The following is a 25,693-nucleotide window of genomic DNA, read 5'->3' on the forward strand; positions in this document are numbered from 1 at the left end:
TTTGCCATGAAATGTATTTTGGAACAATTTTCACCAAGACGAATATAGCTATTTCACTAATCATACAGTTGAAACAGTCAGACATTGTTTTATTTTCTCAGAACAATAGTCCCCAGCAGAGTATATTCCACTTGTGGGATAAAACAATTGTCCTGACAGTTCCTCTTGGTGCAGTATTGTTGTAATCATCTTTCTGCTAAAAGGCTCTCCCCAGCTAGTTCTTTACATCTTTTCACTCATTACTGTACTTGTCTCTTGCAGACAGTCCCTCATCAGATAGAATTAAGCACTGCACAGTGTCTTGGACGCTTTAGCCTTACACTGACAGCTTTGTCACCTAACTGCCATAAGGACGAACAACTAACAGCAAGTTTGAATTGGCCATCGTTAAACTCATATACTTATTACAAGAAAATTCTAAGGGGATGTCTTTCACCATTAGAGGTGATGTATGCCATCAGCAATACGTAGGTATCATACAAGTACCATTTAAAGCAAGCAGTGTCTACAATTACTATGAAAAAGGTTGTCTTGCAGATAAAGGGATTGTTTTCCACACTTTTTCATTACAGGTCAACTTCTACCTTTGTAAACATTGATCTGCTCTGAAGACTTACCTCTGAAAAACAGCTTGTAACATCCTGAATTCTGTTGCCTTTACATCTTTCTCTTAAGGCAGAGAGAACATCACTAGCAGCCTGAAGAATGCCTTAGTAAATGTACTACCTTCCTATTTCTCATTTCCAATTTATGCTTAGACAACTAACGCTAAAACTAACCTGTACAACTAGATTAACTCACTATTCAGCATTAACAGCTACTGTAGTTGCCACAGACATAGTCTGTAGTTATATGATTCATTAAGTAAATGATTTAGGCCTCTGCTCAGAGAAGGAAAAGATTCTTTGTGACAAATGCTTAAGTCACACTTTATGTGAAAAGATGAGGCTTGACTCACTAGAATCAACACTATGTTCTGACAAAAATCAGCAGAAAACTGTCAAACTATAAAGGCAAAAAGTACCTTTTATATCTTTCAATGTTCTGGTCAGTTAACATCATGGTGAACTTGCTGCTTTCCTCACCCTGTCTACAAGAAATATCCAAGTTATCAATATTAGTGATTTCTGTTTCTGTTGCTAAACTCAACAATAGATTTCCACAACTGCATTGATTTCACCATGTAAACCACTGTCCATCAGCTTCCCAGCCTCCTTATTGAATCTCATCTACCATACTCTCACTACTAAGAGCTCAGAACCGTGGCCAACACAGACCAACATTTGCTATTTCACTTGGTGCCAAAGACAGTTTTAGCCCCCACTCAAGTTCGTCTTGACCAGGTTAAAACAAGTCAAGCTCCCACACCAAGCATAAACTGGTGGGGCTGGACTCACACCTAAAAGTTACACTATACTTTTCAGAGAAATTCACCACTCCAGAGATCAAGCTCTATCAAGTTGATCACATTGTACTAGGCAAACTCTCTCTGAGCAGTTCCTAACGCGCTGTGCCGGCACCTTCACTCAGCCCAAAGCTCAGGCCAGGCAAGGCCGGAAGCAGGCAGGGTCTAGGCCAGGCAAGGCCCCGCCTCATCCCTACGGAGCCCCGGCCTCACTGCCCCCTGCACTCAGCTGGGACCTACATCCGCCTCAAGCGAGGGAGCCGAAACCAGCCTAGGATTCAGCCCAGCCACTCCCTCCGCCCCGACACAGCAAACGACTCAAACTCCCGGAAAGGCCCCGCTCACATCCCCCAGCCAGCCCCAACATCGCCACCCCGACAGCGGCCCTCAGCCACGATCGCTACACCGCGCAGGCGCCGCCGCCCCGCGCCCTCCGGCAGCGCCGCTCATGCGCAGAGCCCATAAGAGCCGAGGCCGCCCGCCGCCTCGCGCGCCGCTGGGCCCCGCCTCCTTCTTTTCTTTCCTGTCGCCAAGATGGCGGAGTACGACCTGACCACCAAGATCGCACACTTCTTGGACCGGCACTTGGTCTTCCCGCTGCTGGAATTTCTCTCCGTCAAGGAGGTACGTGGCTGTCCCGGAGGCGGGGGAGCCGGCCTTGCAGCGGAGGGAGCGGAGGAACGGCAGTCGGCACCACGGGCTGCTGCCGCCTCTCACGGGCTTGGGCCGCGCGGCCGCCGTCTCCTTCTTCAGACGCTGCGCGGCCGGGCCCGGCCCGTGAGGCGACTCAGGGTTCGCTTCCTCAGGGCGGAGCTCGAGGCTTCTGCGCCGCGTAGGATGAGGGCGAGGCCTGTGGGTTTTCCCGGTTCGGGGGAGCCGCTCCTCTCGCGGCGCCTCGCGTGTGAGGCAGCGCGGAGCCGGCTCCCCTCGTTGGGTGTGCTGTAGCTTCTTTCCCTTCCTCGTGTTCGGCGGAGGGAAAAGCAAATTCTCTCCCTGCCAGTGGCGGTTCGTTTAGTGCCCGCTTCCCGGCAGCGGGAGCCCTGGGCAGCCCTACGCTGGCTCTGCGGCCCGGCCGATCGTGCTGTTACAGCTGTCAGTGCAGACCCTTAAGTTTTAAACTATACCGTCTCGAGTTTATGTTTAAACCAACTGTAAGCCCCTCCTAGTGCTGGCTCTTGTTGGTCTTGTTACATATTTTTAAAGTATATTCCTATGAAGCTAAACTCTCTGAAGCGCTCATCTGATCCATTTTAAAATGGAAACAAAATGTGTAAAATAATATAAGGTTTGACTTTAAAACGTACCTTATTTTATGCTTTAGAAGTGAACGAATTCAGCATATATACATTGACATTACCTAATCAGTTTTCATGTTAAGTGTATGGACTTTTCTTGATGTCTAGTATTTTGGCATTTGTACATCAGCTCAAGTTAATGAAACAGACTTATTTTTGTGGCATTTATCTTAAACAACATGGTGTTCTGAGACAAATTAAACTTTTGGAGATTCTGTATCTGAGATGTGCGTAAATGAGACATGCTGAATTTTAATATAGCCCTCATGCAAATATGTTTTTGAGGTATGCTCTAGTTTAGGCCTTCATCTACAACTTGAAGACCTAATAGCAGTTTACAACTCGTGGCTAAATTACAGGGTAGGAACTTTAAAAAACAATTTGACAAACTTGAAAGAACACCATCTGATTACGCAAGCTAAATTAAATTATGTCTTCTGTTATAGATCTAAAAACATATTTTGGATTAATCTGTGCTACAATTAAATTATAAATTTGATCTTGAGCACCTTTTATGATGCCCACTTTCAATTATTTGATTAGCCTGCACTGTTTAGCATGTTATTTTGTGAAAAAGTGTTAACTACTTTGAAAGGAAAAATCTGATTAAAGCTTTATTTTTAAATTATATATATGTGTTTATATATAAAATATATATATATAATATTCAGAGTTTTTCCTTTTTGGATTTTTTCCCCAGGAGTTGTAAAAGGGATTACTTTTTCTACTAAGGGAATAGTAACAGAAAATGTTACTTGTCTTCTAACTAGTCTTTGAAGTTCCTGCATTCATAAGTACTAGGAAATTTCTGGTACCTTGCCAAGACTGGAAATGCAGGGAGGCTGTATAGTAAGCACACTAAATGACAGAGCTGTGAGATCTTGCAAAGCTATGAGATTTGATGTTTAAAACTATTTAATTGGACAAAAAATCTATAAATAAACTGTGCCATAAAGGTAACTGCATAATGTGAATTGGAAAATATTTCATAATATTCAAAGAAATCTGTTCATAATTCCTGTTTCAGATATACAATGAAAAAGAGTTACTCCAAGGAAAACTGGATCTCCTTAGTGATACCAACATGGTGGATTTTGCTATGGATGTGTACAAAAATCTTTATTCTGATGAAATTCCACATGGTAAGCTGTTAATTTAGAAGTAGAATTCGTTTTACAACCTTTCTATCTAAAATGATAAATAGTTAATGGTAATTTGCTTGTTGCACTCAAAAACTAGTGTACTGTTTAACTTTGGCCTTAATGGAAGGTTTTACAATACTGAAACAAATAGAATCTCCTAACCCTGGGAAGTTTGGGTTTGTTGGTCTGTCAGGAACTTAGTCTTTGAGTGACACGTGAATTATTCAGTGCTAATTTGGTCATTTCAAGCACTTAAAACGAATAGAGTTGCGCTTATTTTTTATCTGTCCAATTAAACACTATTGCACAATTACTTGGGATTACTAAACTTTTTCTTGAAGCATCCAGTATATTAAGTAGTAATTGCATTCATCTCTCTATGGTTGATTTTTAGACTTTGAGGAAATATGGGTGTTTTATGAAAATGCATGTTTTCCTCATTTCTGTCAACATATGAATTGCTGTTTCTCCAGAATAAAATAAATAATAATTCATATTATAATAATGAATATGAAATATAATTTCTTACTGTCTTTTCCATTATTTTGGAAACTTTCCTATTTACTTCTTAAATGTATGTCTTCCTGAGGAGCGCTTGAAGAGGGGCAGAAAATTATAATATCTTGTGTTCTATAATTTCTGTTTTTCATGGGGGTTTTTTGATTGTTTTGTTTGTTTGGTTTTGTTTTGTTTTGTCTTTGAATGTACGATTTCTACATAATCTTCAGCTTTTTTCATTTTGTGAAATTTGTCACCTTTTTCTAAACTAGTGGGACTACAGTCTGTCTTGCCTGCAGTTTAGGAGGAAGAGACTCAGGAGGTTTTTTTTTGTCATCAGGTGCAAGATCCAACTTTCTGCCCATGGGTCTTGTTCTTTCCAGGCTCTTTAAACTGCAGGGTTAGCAGCTGGCCTCTTGGGGAATATATGAAGAGAACTGATAGACTTATGGATGTTGGATTCAATGTTTTGACCAAATCTTTGATATACTAGCATTAGATATTGTTGTTTGTGGGTGTATATGCCATGATAAGTGAGACTGATAACAAATAATGAGAACCAGGACTTTCACTTTTGTAAACTAAGAAACTTTCACCTTTAGGCTAATTATCAGTTCTACTTATATTAAAAAGAAGTCAGACCTTCTCAAGCTGAATAGATCTTCCTCTCTTTTTCCTTGTTCCAGCCTTTTTAAACTCTTGAAGAAGAATATTACCATTATCAGAAGTGAAATGCTGAGGTAGTAAACAGCACAAGAAATAGCGATCCTAGCACATTTTCACTACATAACTGACTTTAATATTCTGGTTACAGCCACTTATTTAAGCAGGTTACTGAGTGTGTAATTTCATAAGGTCTTGGTTTCAAGTAAGTTGAATTAATTTGGTCACTGGGAGAGCTCTACCTTAATGTAGTGCAATGGTTTCCACACTTGTAATGTTTTTCGTATACTTTTTTCAAACATCTCTCTAAGATTTTTATGTAATGACTTAGCTGTTGTTTGATCTTGGCTTTTATACAACAGTACAAAATTAATTTAAGCAGAGGTCATACTTTTCACAGAGTGAGTTGTTCAGGGTGCTGGCTTGTACAGCTTTCTATGGAAGGTCTTAACTTTCTCTGAGATCTTTCTGGTGTTTGTCATCTTCATGCATCGACACTTATCAGAATGTATGTACAGACAGGTTCTTTTTATTTGTGGAGTTGCTGGCTTCGTTAGAATTTTATAATTTTATGCTTTTTTTTTGTTAAGACCTCACGGTTTTAAGTACTTGCAGCTAAATTCACTTACACTATTATACTTAGAAGTGCCTCTGTGCAATTTATAGTTGCTTTTGTCTTGTCCTTCATGAAATCAGCTCACAATTACACAGCCATGAGATGTCACAACAAAACATTTTTGTACCCTTAGTAAGTCAACTGAGTGGTTTCTCTTTCATATGTTTTCCCTTCCTCTTTTATAATCTCAAGATTCATCTGAAGTTGGAGATAATTTCTCCTTATTGGAACACTTCCTGTCAGGCAAGTCATTCTTGAATTTAAGCTGGGTCACCATCACGGTGTTATCCACTTTGGACCTCCTTTACAAATGTGTGGGTACTCAAAACACAAAAGAAGCCTAATAGGTTCACTGTGGTATCAATTGTCCTGGTGTGTGGCTCACTTTGTGGTTTCTTGCATACTGTTGTTGTCTCCAGGGATTTGGTCTTGGCTTCTCTGATCCCATGTGTTTCTTGGCTCATACAGGCAGTCTCAGGGTGCTACTGTGTTTTTCTTTACTTTGTTTGGTTTCTTTAAGCTTATAGACTTTTCTGAATTTTATTGAAGTGTTCATTTTATTGCACTGGTAGCACTCGGTGAAGAAGTTTGGGTCTGTGTAAAATAATCAACCCAAGCTGTTACTTCTATTTCCTAATAATTTTTCATAAAAGGTTTAATGTTCTAATTAAGCAGGCATAGTATTCTGACTCATAACTTTGCAGATTGAGCTGCTTTAAATTTTTCCCATCAATTTTCATTTAAGTATTCTAAAAATGTGCTTTCAGAACCTGATCAGTTAGAGGAAAATTAATCTTATTGGTATCATAGTGGTGTTTACTTTTTTTCAAGATTATTTTGCATAAGTGAATACACGTTAAAGGTAGCTGCTTCTTTAGTGGAAGCCTAAAGATACCTTATCTAATAAAGACTCTGCTCCAGCCATACTGGGTCTTTAGTGGCTTGATTAGGACTCCATGCAGGAGGGAAGGAACCAAATATTGGAAACTTTTTATTAAGTTAATGAATTGTTAGATACCTCTGGATTTGTGACTTGACTGAGAGGACAAGCGAGATAGGATTTGAGAAGACATGTTCAAATGTGCTGTCAGCACCATGTAATTACAGGTTGGTTTCTGTAAAAACTTAAGGCATTACATTAAAATCTTTTTTGTTTCTGTGTTTAGCATTGCGTGAGAAGAGAACAACTGTTGTTGCACAGCTGAAGCAGCTTCAGGCTGAAACTGAACCTATTGTCAAGATGTTCGAGGATCCAGAGACTACAAGGCAAATGCAGTCCACTAGGTAACTTCTAATATAATTTTGTAGGATGGCTTGTTAGTACCTCTTGGGTGTTGACGATAGGAATGTTCTCTGTGTAGCAACTGCAAAGAGATACATTTTCATTTCTAGCCAATGTTTAAATAGTGCTTGTGGTGAGGTAATTAAAATTGCTGGACACAATTTACTCTTTTTTTCAGCACTTTTACATGCTGTGCATAAAGCTTCTCTGTTGTTCTTAATGTATATGACTCAACTCAGGATAAGTGATAGGTATCATTCAGTGCAGTCAAATCAAGGCCAAGATTGATTTGAGGGGGATTGTGGGGCTTTCATTGTTTGTTTTTTTGAGGGGGGTGGTTTGTGGGTTTCTGCGGGGAAATACAGGCTGAAAAAACTCAGATTCTTTTTTCCAGGAGACCATCCTTTTTACCTTCCATAGAGCACTATGGAATGTTATCTTAGTCTGGGAAGACTGGTGGATAAGCATCCTTTCAGCCTCATAGCATGTATTTCTTTCAGGAGTCCTGTCCTTTCTCTTTACCCTCCCTCACACCCTGAACTGGCCAAGTTGTTGCTGTAAGGTAGTGCTCATAATAATATTTTTAAGATCTATCCAGTTTCCTCTTACTTTGCTTACAGGAGTAATTAAAGTAGAATGAGTTTGTCTGCACATTATATTTAAGGACTATGAGAATTTTCTTATGGTTAAGCCTGAATTGGGCCTTGTAGGAAAAGGTTCAGCTATAGTCATTGAGAAAGGAACTGTGAAGCTGTGAAACAGAGAGGTGGGAGGTATTTGTTTAGTGTAAATTACTGTTTGTCTGCCTTTACATAGGAAGCATTGTTATTACTGTTGCAAATGTGTCTAACCAACTCTGAAAAATTAGATCCCTTCTTAGGCCTTACATGTTCTAGGATTTGAAATGGAGCTTACCACATCAGAGTACGTGTGGCTTGACTTGAGTTTGAAGTTGAAGCCTGTACTTGGATTTATTGTTGGCAAGCTTTATGCATCTATTGATATGGAAGAGTAACATTGCTTCTGGAATTTTCTTAGAAAAACATTGAATGCACAAACTCTTATAGCCTGCAGAAATCTTCTTGATGAGGTGTATTTTTGTTTGGGAGTAATGCACCTGAAGAAAATGTGTGTCCACAGTAGGAGGAACTTCATTAGAATTTATTCCTTGTTTCAAGTACAGATTATCATCCTTTTTTTCCTTTCTAGTCTTACCCAACTTGTGGACAAACCTAATCAGCCCTTTTGGCCTATGTTTTTTCCACTCTGAACATTGTTTTCAGAATTTGTTACAGTCTAATTTACAACTTGGTCAGTGCAGAAATGGTGAGGTGCAGTGCATTGGGTCTTGATGTGCACATGTAACAAGATGTCAGCAGAAATAATGAAATCTATTAGCTTTCTGGCACTATGGAAAAAGCTTTTTTTCTGTTCTGATATCAGCAGAATATACTTAAGCTTCTGCTGTAAAAAGCACTGTTAGGATAGGTAAGCCACCTTTATATTTCAGCATAGATTTTTAATGTCAGATAATTATATTAAGAAAAGGAGTTACATGTGCTTGTGACTGGGGTGGTTATGCAAAGCCAGAAGCCACTTGACAGCTTTTGGAAGTACACCTTTGAAAGTGAAAGGCCCAGTTAGTGTTGGTTATCTGCCTTCAAGTTATTAACTGGGACTGTGTTAATTTTTTTTTAAAAAAAGGACTTCCTATCACAATCCTGTTCAAATCTGATTTAATTTCTGACCCACGTATAGAGATATTGTTCAATTCTTGCTTTGCCTTTTTAGCCAGTTTTTATAATAATAGTTGGTCTAGAAAAAAATTACCTTGTTGCAATTCTACGTAGTAGCATTTCTTGGATCTAGAGAGGTTGGTTGGTAGCACTTATTGCAAACGAGAAACATCCTGTTTTGAAGCAAGAGATACAATCAAAAAATACATAGAAATACTTATCTAATGCTGTAAAATATTAGCCCTGCTACTCATATGCAGCAAGTTCTGTTTCAGAACTGATATATCATTTTTGCTTTTAAAATTTCTGAGGATGTTGCAGCTCAGAAACACTGGTTTTGGTTATCAGCTTGATGGAAATTCTAATCCAGATTATTTGGCTTATACGGTAATAGGGAGAGTTGATATGAAGGATGTCCATCTGTCTAGACCTGAGTAGTGCGCTTTAGATAGTAGAAAGCAACCTTTGATTCTTTGACTTTAGTGAATTGCTGCTGGTGATTTGGAATATGTAGCAAATTCAGAGCTGTGTATTACCAAGGCCTTAGATCATGGTTTTTGATCCATGACAGTGCTGTTTGGAAGATCAAAGTCTGGGAAATGATAGAAGATGATGTGTCAAGGAGACTTTGCAAGTGGAAGTTCTTTCAAGAAGCAGCCAAAACTTTATTTTTTTCTGTGCAGCTGTTGGAGGACATTGACTACAAAATGATAGAGGAATAGTCAGTATTCCTCATCCCTGAAGTATGTTCCACTGGAAGAAACCCATGAGACTATTTCATTGCTTCTACAAGTATTACTGAGGATTGTCATTCTTGGCTACCTTGACAATGTGCCATTTCACTGTATAATCTTATACCAAAAGTTCTATTTAAACAAGCAGCTTTACAGTTGATTTTTGAGTAAATGGGAAAATTGTCCCCTGTATACACTTCTACTGTATCTTTATCCCAAGAGGAATTTATAGCTTGATGTTCTCCTCTTTGCTTAAATCTTGGTACTCATTCTATCATATGTCATAGTTCCATGAGTTGTCCAGCTCATCTTCAGCACATGACAGAATGTATAGAAGAGATGAAGTAGCAGGTAGCTACAGGTGCAGAAGTATGCCTAGTGGGGTGTGGGGCTAGAGAATAGAAAAAATGTCACTAATTCTTTCTGTGTTGTATAAAGCAGTCCATACAAAGTGCCAAATTGAAAATACTTTCTGTTTATGAATATGGATTCAATTATGTTTATGAATTCAGCTGTGGTTCTTGTTGCCAGATGATTGCAGCAGAATTTGAACGAAATTCTTACTGTGTTGAAAAGCTGGTGTGCTAAAATTTCATTCTAGGAGCTGATCAAGATTCATTGCAGATACTGGATAAGAAATTATTCACAAAGTTAATTAGTGTTTAAAAATACCACAGGTATTTTAAACCCTGTGGTCATCAATGTGGGACTTGCTGGTGGTAGATAGTTTCATGCTTGTCTGCTCGAGGCACGAACTTTCTGTTGATCTAGATAATGCTTGTATTTTCATTATCGATGTTGAATAAAAAAAAGCTTCAGAAATGTGATCATATGTGGCATAGATGTTTAGAACTTACTAAGTATTGTTTTTGTTAATAGTTGTGCATTCTGCAGGCAATTGCTGTGGTAGTGGTATTTTTGTTAACCACTGTGTGCCAGTGCTAAGTGGCTTAACTTTCACTTCTAATTCTGTTTTATTTTAGTCTTTGCCGTTTTTCCCTGTCTGCTGTTAAATTCAAACTGCTTGGCTTGAGTAACTTGTGTAGATTTAGAACATGAGAGTGGGAAGAGTTCTAAATCAGAATGTAACTTTCATACTGAAAGCTAGGGGTGCCATCAAATTTAAAACAACTTTCCACCCTTTCATCACTTTCATTGTTGCATGTGACTTTCTCTATTTTAACTTCTTGTAATTTTAAGATTTTGAAACTTTGTCATGACACTTTAGGAATAGTTGGCTCACGATTTCTGCAGTTGCTTTTGCATAGCAAGTAGCAAAGTATCAATTGAAATTTATACTCTGAGTAATTTAACAGCTAATGGTTGTGTAGTGTGTTGTATGGTGACGGTTTGTTTTGTAAAAACAGCAGTTTTTATCTTTTTATTATAGGGACGGTCGGATGCTGTTTGACTATTTAGCTGAGAAGCATGGTGTAAGTGGTTTAATTCTTATATATGTTAAAATTAATTTCTAAATGTCTCCATCCAACCTACCCCCCAGCTAACAGCTCTGAGCAGTTATGGACTAACGTTGTGGCCTGTCTCATATCAATGTAGCTAACAGGCAGAATTCCTAATGATATTTATTTTTAATGTCTTTGAACTTTTCATTTTTATACAAAGAAAAATAAAGCTGGAGTTCAATGTTAGCTGCATCCTTGTAACTAAGGTGTGCTTTACTTGATACACAATTTCACTTTTTCCAGTATTGGTATAATCTTCAATTCACTGGCATGGATTAAGAGTATAATAGTTTTGTATTTTCTTTCTTGTGTACAATGTCTTTCAAAGAATCTAAAAACTTCAAAGGTTACTTAATTTGTAAACTTGACTTGTAATAGCATTTTTCTTTTTTTCTTAGTGAGAAAAACTCTTTTTGTGTTTTCAGTTTAGGCAGGAGTACCTAGATACACTCTACAGGTATGCAAAATTCCAGTATGAATGTGGTAATTATTCAGGAGCTGCAGAATATCTCTACTTCTTTAGAGTTCTGGTAAGTTTTGGGTGTGTTTGGGTTTTGGTTTGTGGTTTGCTTGGTTCATGTGGTGGGCTTTTTTGTTGTTTTGTTTTGTTTTTTTCAATGAAATACTTAGACCAGTAAGTTGTCTGTATTAATTCTTAAAATGTAATGCTTTTGAACTTTTTTTGAGACAATGACTATGCACCAAGGAAAAGTTGAAAATAACTGTTAATAATAGTTTTTGACTATGAACTAGCAATTCTGTTATTTTCATACTGAATTCAGAATTGTCCTTTAAATTTGTGGGTCTTGTGGTAACACTTAAATATTAAATACTTCTCACTGTAAATGTATCCTGTAAAAATAAAACCCAAACAAAGAAAAAACACCACCACCCCAGAATGACAAAAACCATGAAAAAAATGAATACTTGTTTTCGACAGTCATGAAAAGCTTTCAGGTGGATTGAATGTAGTAGGTGGTAATGGTGAGCTGCCAGCTTCTCATCTGAACTGTCACCTGCCTTTTCCTGAATCTTGTGATGGATTGAAGAGTATAAGTCATCTACCTAGGAAATACAAACAGCTTAAATGAGAATTGTAGAACCAGATTAATCATCTGCGAAGCAACTTTTTTCATGTGGTTTTAATTCATATAATTTGTTAATGGTTGGAGTGAATTTTGAGAATGGAATTGCAGTGTCTCGTCAGAATCTGAACACAGTATATTTATTTTTGGTGGTCAGTGGATGTGCTGTTTTATTAACAAATGGAAATGTAAGGTAACTGCTTGAAAGTTCAGATACTGTAGCTAGAGCAGCTGTGTTGCCTGAATGCAGTTATTGCGAATAGATTACTGTAATTACATTATTTGGAATGAGCATAGTGTGTGTGTACCTCCTCAACTAAAAGTATCTGCTAAATTGGTACCTTGGTTACCTTGAAGATAATGGCTTCTAAACTGTGTATCTCTCACGGATATGTAGAGTGATTCCTGAAAATATGTAGTGGTTCATATATTGAGGTTTGTTTTCTTACTGTCTAATTTTTAGTCTCCTCTCAAGTGCTGCTAGGGTAAATAACAATAATTCCTGTAATTGTCTATCATTAAAGAAGCAAAATTGGGAAATATAACTAATCAGAGTAGGGTTTAAAGTAGGAATGAGTTAAATTCTTAGCCTAAATGTTGATTATGATAAAGTCAAGTTCTATATGACTTTCAATGTTATAGGTACATACCATGTGCTGAGAAGGAAAGTAAAAGTTAGTTATGTAGGTAGGTGAGCAGCTGTCCTTAATTCTTTGTGCTCTCCTTCTGGGTTTAGCGTTATGTTCATCTATGTCAAATAACTAATTTCATAAATTAAAGTAGTGTTTTTGTGCTGGCTTGATACAGGACTTTTATTATTAATTCAGATGGGAGAAGATTTAAGTTCTGTGTGAAGAAACATAACCTATGAAAGAACTATTATAACTGATCTGAGAACAGATTTTGACACTGTGAATGACCTAAGTGTAGTTTGTTCTTGTATAAAACTAACACGGCTTGACCTTAGGACTGCCCTTCCAGGAAAGAGATTCACTACTGCAAAGTTGCAGTTCTACTGGACCCTTCTGTAGGAAGTGTGCTTTTTGCCACAGCATTAGCAGAAAGAACTTTGAGTGCTATTTTTTTTTTTTAAGATAGTTACTTACTGTCACGAATTCTTTGGGAACTTGCTTTGTAATAACCTTGTTTTAGTAGTTAGAAGCATTTTTAGATGGTGTTTTGAAGAAATAAAAACCAAACAAAACCCACAAACAAACAAAAAACAACAAACAAAAAACCCCACAAACCAACCAAACAAAAAAACCCTTGGAAAAACCTCGAAACCAGTATGTCATCTGATGCCCTGCCATTTCATTTTTTCTTTTTTGATAGTATTTTCTATTTTCTATTTTAGCAGCCGTACTGCTGTTTTTTCTTCTATACCTAAGTTGTTTTTTTTAAAAAAAAGTGCTTCATTTAGAAAGATAGGATGATGCAGATTTGATATCTTGTAAATTAAAAATAATGCCAGAAAATATTTTTCTTATTTTTTTAAATAATACTTAAAAAAAATACTAAGAGTATGACTCTGTTGCCGTTGTTGAGAATAGGTTCCAGCAACAGACAGAAATGCTTTGAGTTCTCTGTGGGGAAAACTGGCATCTGAAATTCTGATGCAGAATTGGGATGCAGCCATGGAAGATCTCACAAGACTAAAGGAGACAATAGATAATAATGTAAGTAAAATATTTGTCGTGTTAGTAAGGTAAGAAATAAGAGGTGTTATTATTCAAGTATTATTTTGAATTGTGCAGTCTTGTTTAGGAATAGTTTACCACCTTTTCACTAGCTAAGTGGGACAGAAAATGACACTTTCTCACATGAAAATAACACTATTGACAAAGTGCAAGGAAGTTTTGTTTTGCAAATAGTTTTCAGCCAATTCAGCTTCCTCAGCAGCTCCTGAGTTCAGATGTGCACCAAGAACATGGAAGGAAAGAGCGGGGCTGCAGTACTAATTCAGAGCAAGTGAAGTGATTAAGGACCTCTCAGTCTTCCTCTCTGCTCATGGGGTTTCAGTGGCTGTATCTGAAATGGGGAAATGCAAGAGTTTTACTCTCCTGAAACAGAATGTTGAAAATGCATTTGGTGTTTTGGTTTTGTTCCTGCCTCCCCTCCCACTGCCTGAATCATTCTTTATCTGTGTGGCAAATAACTGATGTTAACACATCTTCTGTAATTTTCTCATCTTTATGAACCTATGTGGTTATAATGGGCTAGTAAATTTGACTTGTTCATTATGGTTGGACTCAATGATCCTGAAGGTCTCTTCCAACTGAAATTATTCTATGATCATTGTCCCAAGTTGTTTTTTTTGTTTTAGGATAGAATCATAGTAGCTAGTTATCATGCTCTCCAGAGTGATGATTACTTGCTACGTCAGTTCATTCTCAACACATTGCTTTGCAGTCTTTGAACTGCTACTGAAATTTGGACCTATTACAGACACTTAGAGCTGAATCATTATTTGTGCAGTATCAGCTGGTTCAAATGAAGATAGTTACATTCTTCTTTCTTGGCTGAAAGTGATTGTGGTGTTTCATCATTGTCTGAGAGTGTATGGCAAAAGAGCTCTTGTGAGGTTTTGAAGAGGAAGGAAGACTGAGAAGCTAGAGAAGTCAAGTAGTTCTTCAGATCACATCTGAAGAGGGAGTACAAGAAACAACATTCCAGATTAAAAAGGGAAGTAATAACTTATATTAGTGTAGTGGTCTTTAGAGAACTAAAATCTATGCTCTTGCCATAACAGAATGTGCATTTTAGCGAACAATTTGGAATATAATATTGGAAAATTTATCTTTGTTATAATTTTTGGCAGATTTATCTCTAACAGAGGACAGTTTAAAAAGCTTGATATCAAACTTGGCCTGAGTGTGATAACAGCTAAGAGGAGCCAATGGAAAAATCACAAGTTTTTGAACAATTACAGGTTTCCATGCATTAATACTCATGCAAACTTACTGTATTTTATTTGAAGTAAACCAACATTGTTTTCTTTCAGTCTGTCAGCTCTCCCCTGCAGTCTCTTCAGCAAAGAACATGGCTCATCCACTGGTCTTTGTTTGTGTTTTTTAATCACCCTAAAGGAAGAGACAATATCATTGACCTTTTTCTCTATCAACCACAGTAAGTTGTTTTGTTCTGTGTTGGGGTCTTTAAATCAAAATGAAGGCAAATGATGAATATGCAGCCTTGTCGAACTCTTTTCAGCTCAAAGCCTCAACCTGTTTTCAGAAGTTCTAATGATATTAACACTTTTTTTTCTTGAGCCTTTTTTTGAATTTTCATTTATAATCTGCATTTCTTCATGGTCTTACTTCCTTTTCAAGAATAATGGGCAGTGAAGGAGGAAGAACTGTCTTGTTTTTCTCTGGTGCTTGTGGGGGGTGGAATAACTGCTTTTACTAGATTCTTAACTCCTTCCATATCTTTTACGACTGTAGGGGAAGGTATTGTTCTATTTTGATTTTATAAAACCTGTTTATGGAGAGTTATTGAGGAAAATCTGAGAAGAATAAAATTATATAGCCATTTGTAGGAGGAGTATTTTTTGTGTAGATCCAGGAGTCTAGAACAGCTTAACACTGAGAAATCAGTTATAAGTTTTCGCCCTCCTTTTAGTATCTTGTTGGAAGTGATGTATTAGAATAGGAAAATTGTACTAAAGAAAAGCAGTTGAATTTTTTGGATTATGATCCTAGTAGACTGGTAATTTGTAGTGGGCTTTTTAACCTCCTTTTTGATTCATGGTGTGTGTTTGTTTTTTTCATTTTAATTTATACTTCTCGCTTGTAAATATGGGCTAATTTATTGGAAGATTGAAGGGGAAAGTTGCAGGTTTGGATGGAGATGCGAGGAGGGACTTCCTGTGGTTCCGTGTGCCCATGCAAACCCCTTTTGTGAAATCATTGTAACTGACAGGCCAGTGTTGACCTGAACTAAGCATATGGACTGTTAGTTTGCAGAGGTAGCCCCTTTGCTACTCTCTCCAGTGCACTGCGGCCTTCTCTTCCCCTTGCTTCCCTCCTTCCTCTCGCTGTCTGAAAGGATTATCATAGGGTTAACAAAAATGAATCATCCTCCTATATTTGAATAAATGGTCAGTCATAAGCCCTGGTATTATATTGCATTAAAAATGTAAGCTATTCATCATTAATACTCTTTTGATGCAAAATCGCGTTATCTGAGCTTTATGTAAATTTTGCTTTCTAGGTATCTCAATGCAATTCAGACAATGTGCCCACACATCCTCAGATATCTGACTACTGCAGTCATAACAAATAAGGATGTTCGAAAACGAAGACAAGTGCTGAAAGATCTAGTCAAGGTTATTCAGCAGGTAAGGACTGAAATATCTGTTATTTTCTACCTTCTTTTACTGAGACTTCATGATAACTTTCTTCTAATAATATGCCTGTTGCCCATTTTCTCTCATTGAACTCACTTTTCACTGTGAAGTAAAATGCATGACAGTCAGTAGGAGAACAGAATCATTTTTTCCTCCTTGCAATGAGTAAAATAGAATATGTTCTCAGTTTTGCTTTTTTTTTTCTGTGTGATTAAATGCAGAAAATTCAGTGAGATATGTAAAATGGCTTTGGATCTGATTCTTGTTCTACAGCCATCCCTACAAGAAATAGTGTGAATAAGGGATCTAGTTTATGTTTCAAAACAACTAAGCTGTGTGCGTTGTTTTGTGTTCATGTGCATTTTCTTGAAAAACCCTCCGTTGTCACAGTTGTATGTGGATATAGACATGAACAAGAGCAATCAGTGTTGTGCTTGATAGCAGTCAAGGGGGCTATGGCAAAGACTTTTAATTGAAATCAGTGTGCAGCTTGTATACAAGCCATCATGCTAGAAAAACATTGTTGTAATAACATTTTGAATAATAAGCTATGATATATATATGTGACAGTGCAGTTGTTACAGGCTAGCAATCAATTATATCCACTTCAAGCATTGATGTCCCTACCTATGCAAAGCACGATCAATGCAAAGATCAAATTTTAAGCACCTCTTAATCTGCTTTTAAGCATTGGTGTTCACAAAAGAAGTTTATAGCTTCTTATGCTACTAGGTGAAGTGTTAAGACTCATCTTTTATCTTAAACTAAAATGTGATTTGAATCTTGAACTTCTAATGTAATGTGAACTTCTAATATTGGAAGCAAAGTTACATTCTACAATTTTTGTTTTGCTTTTCTTTTTATCTTGCACAACTGCTAGGAATAAAACAAGGATCACTAGGGCGTTCATTTTGAAAATACCAACTGTTGGCTCTGTTTTTGAAATACCTATTAAGATACTTATTTCTTAGTACTTCCATCCTCTGTATCATTCACTGTATTAAATCATGAAGTGATAGAAGTGTTATAGATCTTAAAGCAGCTCAGACAGTAAAACTAGTGACTTGACTACAGAAGAAAAACAAAGCATTGAATTAACTGATTTGCCAAATGTCAAATGGTAGGCTGATTGCTCCACTAGCAATTAGAGATAGCTAATACTTGCAATACTTTTGCAAGTATTGAACTGAAAGGTAAGCAGTTTGTTGTTCGTCTCTATTAAATTTACAAGGTGATTGATCCAAGAGTGTTTTACATAGTGAAGCTCTGTAACATGGTTAGCAAGTAAAGTATTGATTAAAAAAAAACAAACCAAAACCCTTTTTTCTATAGAAAATGTTAAACCTAAATGATGAGACTGTAAATACAATTCTTTTGAGAAGAAAAATATCTTTGATCTAGAAAAATAAATCTTAGTAATTCCTTTAATCTGCTGATGTTTTTGTATGAAAAAGCACATATTGACAGAGTTGAGCTGTCTTAAAATGGCCATTAGAGACCAAGAGGATGTTTAATTATGTCTAAATTTACACAGATGTGTATAGATCTGGTGTTCCTGCCTTGTAGTTGAGAAGGTTGAGTAATTCCTGTGATGCTGAAATAAATTCAAGTATTTTCTATGTAGAAAGTAGCATTATTTGTGTTAGCTATGGTCTGTGTAAATGGAATGATCATTCAGTTCCAAGTATGAAGGATTTGATGTTGGACTTGTCTTCGAAATCAGAATTTAGGAAGGATATCTGGTTTACGATATTTTAAGAAATGTTGAGGTTTGATACAGAACCAGCTCTAGTCTGACTTTTTTTTTTTAACCTGAAGATTGCAGCACTGAATGCTGATGTTGAAACTACACTTCTGGTTGACTCTTGGGAGGAAAAAATACATGCATCTAAGCAGCTTATATAAGAAGAATTGGGAAGTTTACCTTAATATTTTATTTAAGATGATATGTGGACTTGTTTCAGTATTAAATTTTGTTTGAAGAATATAAGGAATTCTTGAGTGACCTCATGGCCTTGATTGCTAATATTGTTCCTGTTTTTTTTATAGGAGTCCTACACATACAGGGACCCTATTACAGAGTTTGTGGAATGCTTGTATGTTAATTTTGATTTTGATGGCGCACAGAAGAAGCTGAGAGAGTGTGAAACAGTAAGGCTAATAAAATTTATAAGACCTTAAGCGAACATCTCAAATTCACAGTGGCTAACTGATGTTTGAAGTGGCCTGATTCCGTTGACAGTGTTTTCTGATGGGCTTTAATTCCTGGGTGTGTGCGGGGGTGCTTTTTGACTACTCGGTTTGTAACACTGAAGAGATTTAACAGTGAGGATATAGCTTTAAAATTATATTTAAGCAGTTCTAGAACAAGGAGTGAATAGGTAATCATGCATTTGGCCGAACTTCAGCTTTTCCATTAGTGCTTTGGGAAGTGCTTGAAGAAAAGCTTGGATTTGCTGCTTGTTCTGAAGAATACTGCATCCTGGAATGGTAGTGGTGCAAAGTAATGTCAAATAACCTTATGATAGTTAAATGCATGTTCTTGGGAAATTCTTAGTTAGTCTACTATGAACACTTAAAAATACCTGACACTTGAGTTGCCTATTGTAAAAGTTAATATTTTGAACAGCTGAACATTAGTACCAGTTCTTATAGCCTCTGGTTTGGCTTTCATTAGTATTGGTTAAGTAAGAAGGCCTTATCATCTTGACTGAATAGGTCTGGTGGTCCTGTAATCTGAATTTTATAGGTCCACTTATACTACTGAGTAAGCTTATTTGCTTGGTAAGGAGAATGTTGATCGAATTGCAGAGTGAGAGGAGAATCCTACAATATGAGGGGGAAGTTAAATTTTATCTGTTGGAGGGATCTTCAGTAGACTTAAGACAGCAGTAGACCTTGTTCCCTTCTTGAGTCAGACCTCAGTGATAATGTTAGCATGCTGTTTTAATTTAGCAAGCTGCAGGGCAATGGTAGTTTCTGCTAAGTCCGTAGCTTTTTCTCCACACCTTAGAATGTACCACGAACTGTTTTCAGATGTACTGCTCACTGATCTTGCTTACTGACCATGTCTACCAATAAATTACTGTTTCCATGTTTGTTCTCAATGTTCACTTTCTCCTTACACTTGCAGGTGCTTGTGAATGATTTCTTCTTAGTGGCATGTCTTGAGGACTTCATTGAGAATGCCCGTCTCTTTATATTTGAGACTTTTTGTCGCATCCATCAATGTATCAGCATTGGGTAAGATAACTTCTTAATAATGCCAGTTCAGAAAAATCAGTCATAGATGACAGTTTGACAAACTGAATTTTAGTGGTAAAATATTCAGTCATCAGATGAAATTAAAATCATTAAAGACAATTGGATAATTGTCTTGTTTTATAGGTTTAATGCGATATACTTCAATTATAACAATCATATTTTAAAGCCGAGTTCTTGTGGTTAACTTTAAAACAACCTCTCTTTACTCTGTCTACCACCCCAAACAAACAGTGCTTTCAAGCTAAAACTTTCTCATGGTGTCAAGTTAGATCGATACTGGGTTTAGTTGTTCATGCCTAAGTTTGGGTGTCTTAATTTTGAGCTCAGTTGCACATACACTGATACAGAGTGTTAATATTAACTAAACATAAACTGCAAATACAGCAGTTACTTAAATTTACTTGTATTAGGTAAATACAGATACATGTCTGTCTAATAGATATGTTCTTTGGAAATTATTAGAACTGTATTACTTTTTTCATTAATTAAATAGAAAATAATAGATCTTATTCCCCGTTGCACAAAGTGAGTGATCTGGCTGCAAGAAACTATATTCTTCTTAGCAAGGATGTCTGTTTACTCAAATTAATTTTATAAAAACAGACTTTTCAAATGGATCAGCTTCGATGCTTCTATTGTAGAAACTAAGCAAGAAAATGTTGTTATGCATGCTTGAGATCCCTTTCCACTTGGCCTTTGCCCCCATTCCCCATATTTCCACATCCCTTAAATTAGAAAGAAAAAAAAGTAAAGAACTCTGAAAGCTATAAAAATCTGAGTGGTAGAGAACAGTGCAGAGATCTTGAGACAGCAAAATCCAAAGCTGTTAAATCGATCAGGTTCAATGGACTCTTGTTACCAGCTTGCATCCAGAGCAAATGTGTGCATCTGGTCCTCTGAGGAAGTGATTTAACGCTGCTTGATTTCAAAAGAAAAGGACTTGAGAGAAGATTGTCTTAGAGTTTTGCAAACCTATTGAAAGGATTACTTTTTTCCTGGATATGTATAGTTGGAGAAAGAATGGAAATTCTTATTACTTTTAATCTCTTCAATGTGTGACACCTATATCTTCAGTGCATTTGGAAAATGATTCTTTATGTCCTTTATATCAGCTTAAAATAGCCAGTGAGTTCAATGTAAAAGGCAAACAGTGAATTTGAGCGTTTTAGTCAACTGTGGTGTATTGCTTTAAGCATAGTCATAATAGTAAACTGAATTAGATGCAGTGAACAAAACTTCATACTTCCTTTTTATAAGGAGGCTAATAGTTTATCTGAAATCATTTTAAGCAGAGTACTGCATATTTAGTGATAAAGGGGTTTTAATTAATTTATATTTTTTCTTCCAAATAGTTAAGTTCTCCTAGGGATGAGTTTTCTGGAGGATAAAAACCCCATAGTGTCTTGCTGTTTCCTATAAACATTTTTTTAGTACTGTGAATACTGCACATACTCAAGCACAAGTTCTTAATGAAGCTAGATGGTTAAGCTTTTCTAATTGAAGACTGAATGTCTTTCTAATAAGTGTCCTTCTCTGATCTGACTCCAGTCAATGACCACAGTCCAGAGGGTGTATCTTAAGTGTGCTTAAAATCTTTGTCAAAGCATACTGATAAACTGTGGATAACGTACCAGTGATTGTTACAGCAAAATCACAAGCTTTATGTAACAAAACAAGGTTTAGAGTAGGTGGCTGTCATTTATTTAGTGTTTATCACTTTACAGTTCATATTTTTTGTGCCATATGTGGTATTTCAATGTCAAATGTGATAGAAAATGTTGTAGTTGGCTCTCCTTGTTATGTGTGATTCACAAATCTAGATAGCAGTGTCATTATTTTATGAGCATTATGATGTGTACTGAGGCAAATGATATACCTGGAGTTGAGACATGTTTCAGATTGACTTTTTTCCTAGCATGGATCAATTCAGGTAATTGCACGTGGAATCAATCATCAGTAATGAGATTCTTTTCAGTAGGTCATTGTGTTTTAAATGATAGACATAAGTCTTAAATTTCTGCGCAAACTGCAGAAATAATTAGATTCGGGCTTCCTAAGTGGGGTGCATGAGTATTTCTTAGTGCATTTCAGACTTGTTTTGGGAGAAATTAGCCAGTGTAAATGCTTTTAATTAAACACTTGTCTGGGGTGTAGTTCTTGTATTTCTTTGTCCACAAATGATTTGCACTGCTCTTCCTGGAGCTGAAAACTGGCTGGTTGTACCACAGTGCTTGATAAGTACAGTGTAACTGTTTGGAACAAATTGGAAAATTATTGAGAGGTCTGCTAAGCCTTATAATTGTAATCAGGATATATTTTCAGTGTATTTCCTCTGTAAGGATGGAGAAAACCTTGGCTATACATGTTGCACATTGTATATCCAGGCACTTTGGGTGGTGCTGGCTCCTTCAGTACAGCTTGCAAGGAGACCTTAAAATAGAATCCAGTTGCCACAAGTGCTGAAATACGGTCATTTTTTGCTTCAAATATGTGATAAAGTTTTAGATTTTTTTTAAATACACATACTTTTATTTCACTGAAAGGTGTTACTTGGTAACTTTAGTTATTTTGTATTAAAATTTTAAAGCCTTGTGAATCTCAAAACTAGAAGATTAAATAAAATAGGTTTTAATGTCCATTTTTACCCTGTCATTTTCATTCTGTGATTTGAGAGTTTTCTCAGTGTGTGTGCAGGAAAAAATACCTGTACAGAGATGCATTATTTCTGTCAGGTAGCTGCGTATATGCTTTGTTTGTTCATGTAACACTTCTTAATTTTTAAAAAGCCCACCTCTGAAGAAGCTGGGCTAGTAAAATTTAGACATAATAAGAAAAGACAGTTATCTGCTAGGTGACATGAAACGCTTTATAGTTTGTAGCTTGGAATTTCTTTCTAGAAGTCTGTGCCCTCTTCCATTTAAGTACAAAGAGACTTTAAGTTATGAAAAAAGCACAATCTATGTGCTGTAGGTTGGAAGTGACCTCTGGAAGTCACCTGTTTTAATCCTGTGCACCTAATTGCAGTGTTCCGTTATGCTACTGAAGGCCTTCTCTAGTTAATTCTTGACTGTCTCCAGGGACAGAGCTTCCACACTTTAATCCCAAAGGTAGGCTGCTTAATCCCCAGTGTAGTGGCAGTAGCCATTCCTGCAGTCATCTGGAGGAAGAGTTATTTTATCTGAATCCTATTGGTGCTTCTAATAGAAAAAGATGAGAATTCCCCTAACACATACATGCATCCCACCCTGTGTTGAGTTCAAAATTTCTTTAGTTTCATGTCAGGTGCTTAACATCACTGATTCAAAGGTAGTAAAGCAATTTATAGCTTCTTCCTATTGAAACATCTGTCTCCTGCCTAACTGCCTCATAATTCCACAAAAATTTACATCCTTGATATCATCCATTCTTTTGTCTACCTTAACTCTCTAGAATTGCTAATTCAACCATAGTTCTAGTGAACAGTAGCAACTGCAGTTGGATTTTACTTCCCCTTGCTTTGCCGGACTCCAGATACTTTCTTACCAGTTTGCTGTGTCATTTCACCAAAGTGAGTTCACTGTAGGTGTTTTAGGTTGCTTATTTTGTATTCACCTCACCTCATGTCATCTATGACAAAAAAAAAAGGAATCTACTTTTAGTGTTGGGGTGAGACATCAAGAACATATAGGAGAGAAGACTGTATAAAGAAGAGTATATAGTCTAGCCAGGCAGATGAGCTAATAATAATAATAATAATCTAATGGGTAGATTATTAGTATCAAGCAAATACTTTATAATTGTCAAGAGAATAGTTACTTTTTCAGGTAGAGAAAAAATATGCTTAAACAAGATTCTGTAAAATGGTGAGAAATTGACCTCTTGTGCAACTTGGCATAGCCAACTGGCTTTTCGGTCATGTCTGTGGCTCTTACCTCATGTTTGTTACCGTAGTCTGAAAGCTGATGGAAGAATGAGCATTACAAATGTCCTTTAGGAGCCAACTGCCAGCAGGAAGCTACAGGAGTTGGCTGGAAAGCCACAGGAAATGCCATCAGAAGGAATTATTCCTGGACAAGTGTTTGTTTCATTAAGGATTTTCCTTTCTTTGTGTTCTCCCACCATCCCTCCTTGCGATTGCAAGAACTTTGTGCATAGTGTATCTGTCACGTCTTCTATACCAAACTGTCTTATAGCTCTTGTTCCTGAAACTTCAGAGTGAAGTTGATTACTAAACACTTTCCTGGACTAATTAGTCTAAACTTTTTTGATTGCTAGCTGTATTTAAAAAAGAATGAAAGCAATTTGATTGTTCTCTTTATAATGATGGCTGCTATTTTATATTGGGATTACTTAATTGATAATTTTCCAAAGAATGTTGCTGTAGGTGAGGTTTAATAGGAATATATTGAAACTGTGCAGGTCAGGATTTAAGTGCAAGCTGATGTAGTTCAGAATGACTAAGTATGTACTTCAGGATGGGAATTTCTTATTCACAATGTCCTGATGTAAGCAGTGGGGATGGGAAATGTGCAGGAGTGCATGTATCTAAGCTTTAAAATCATTTCAGTCAAATGAAAGTGTACTTCCCAGGTATGCGGTATTTGCTGAATACAAGTCTGTGCTGTGCCAGATTTTCTCCTTATTTAACTTGTATTCCATAGTCCCTAGTTGTGTTTACCAGTATCAGAGGGATTCTCTTTCACCTTTTGATAAGTCTATTATTATCTTTCAGTATGTTGGCAGATAAACTAAATATGACTCCTGAGGAAGCAGAAAGATGGATTGTCAATCTAATTCGAAATGCACGGTTAGATGCCAAATTGGATTCCAAGCTGGTAAGACTGTACAGACAGATCCAAATGAATTTGTTGAATCTTTCATTAAATATATTTTACTTAATTTAGGAAGAGTGAGTTCTAATTTCCCCTGTTTGTTTTGCCTATGATGTTTGTGTTTTGATCCTGTGAAAGCTCTGAAAGCAAAGCAATAGATTAAAGACTGAGTGTTTTTTAAATTTGCTGTATCTTTGCTATGTTTTAGGGCCATGTAGTCATGGGCAACAATGCAGTCTCACCTTATCAGCAAGTGATTGAAAAGACCAAAAGCCTGTCTTTTCGTAGTCAAATGTTGGCTATGAATATTGAGAAGAAATTGAATCAGAGTGGTAGATCTGAGGTTGGTATAAGTTACATTTTTCTGAATTCCTGCTACCTTTTTTGTGAGATATATTTAAATATAATGCTTAACCTGTTTGTCGTAATTTGGTTCTCTACTTCCTTTAAATGGTCTTCATCACCAAAAAAGGGCTTATTTTGAAAGGTGACATTTCTGAAAGTACTTACTTTTTCAAATGGGATTATACTTATTTTAAAATAATATCTGGATATAGTGGTGAGAGAAGAATAAGTGATACTTGAGAGTGTAAAATGAAGGAAGTTGACAGGATCATCTGGCTTTGCCTCTGTCCATCTTACAGTAAGGGAAGCTTTGTGAGGATGAACAGTATAAGGTGTGTGACTCTGAGGTCCACTAAGGACCTAGCCATATACTCAAAACAAAGTCACAAAACACACACAAAAATTACAAGAACTTTAAGTATTTTTTAAGTTTTATTTGGCTTTCTTGCTGCTTGGCTGAAATATTGATGGAAGCTGGACAAGCGGTGGTGGATTTTTTTTCTGTTAAAGGGGAATTGTATTAAACCTTTACATGATAATATTTTCTTTAAAAAATATAGCTGCCAAATTATTTTTGTATTTATTATCTAGATCTTTTCCCTTTTGAAACTACTAGCTTGGGGGACTCAGGCTGTACAACTTAATTACAGCATGTATTTCTGCTATATCAACACCTGCTTTAAACTTAACAGGACATCCTTCAGTAATTAACAATATTCCTGCTTTATAGCAATATGTCAATATTATAAGTTTTTAAATATTTTCTCATAAATTTTAGTAACCAACAGATAATATAGTAATTGCATTTCTCCTGATCCTTATTTATTTATTTTTAGGCACCTAACTGGGCTACTCAAGACTCTGGCTTCTACTGAAAAGTTTTGACAAGAGGGGGGTAAAAAAATCAGTTTTCATTTGACTAAAAAGCACATAAGTATGTAACTTTTGAGGAAAGGTAATTATGTGTTCCATCTAACATTATTTGAATAAAATTGGCTAATTTTAA

General features: G+C 36.5%; 1 protein-coding gene across 1 annotated transcript; it reads left to right on the top strand.

The window, feature by feature from the left end:
- The first annotated feature begins 1,912 nt into the window (after positions 1–1,912).
- Positions 1,913–25,693, top strand: EIF3E (eukaryotic translation initiation factor 3 subunit E). Its single transcript, XM_080339239.1, has 13 exons — positions 1,913–2,029; positions 3,728–3,842; positions 6,786–6,903; positions 10,762–10,804; positions 11,260–11,364; positions 13,470–13,595; positions 14,921–15,045; positions 16,132–16,258; positions 18,317–18,418; positions 19,401–19,510; positions 24,243–24,345; positions 24,551–24,685; positions 25,524–25,693. The coding sequence occupies exons 1-13, from the start codon at positions 1,940–1,942 to the stop codon at positions 25,560–25,562; spliced, it is 1,338 nt and encodes a 445-aa protein (XP_080195365.1). The 5' UTR covers positions 1,913–1,939; the 3' UTR covers positions 25,563–25,693.

This window comes from Nesoenas mayeri, assembly GCF_963082525.1.
Source record: "Nesoenas mayeri genome assembly, chromosome: 2".
Lineage (NCBI taxonomy): Eukaryota > Metazoa > Chordata > Aves > Columbiformes > Columbidae > Nesoenas > Nesoenas mayeri.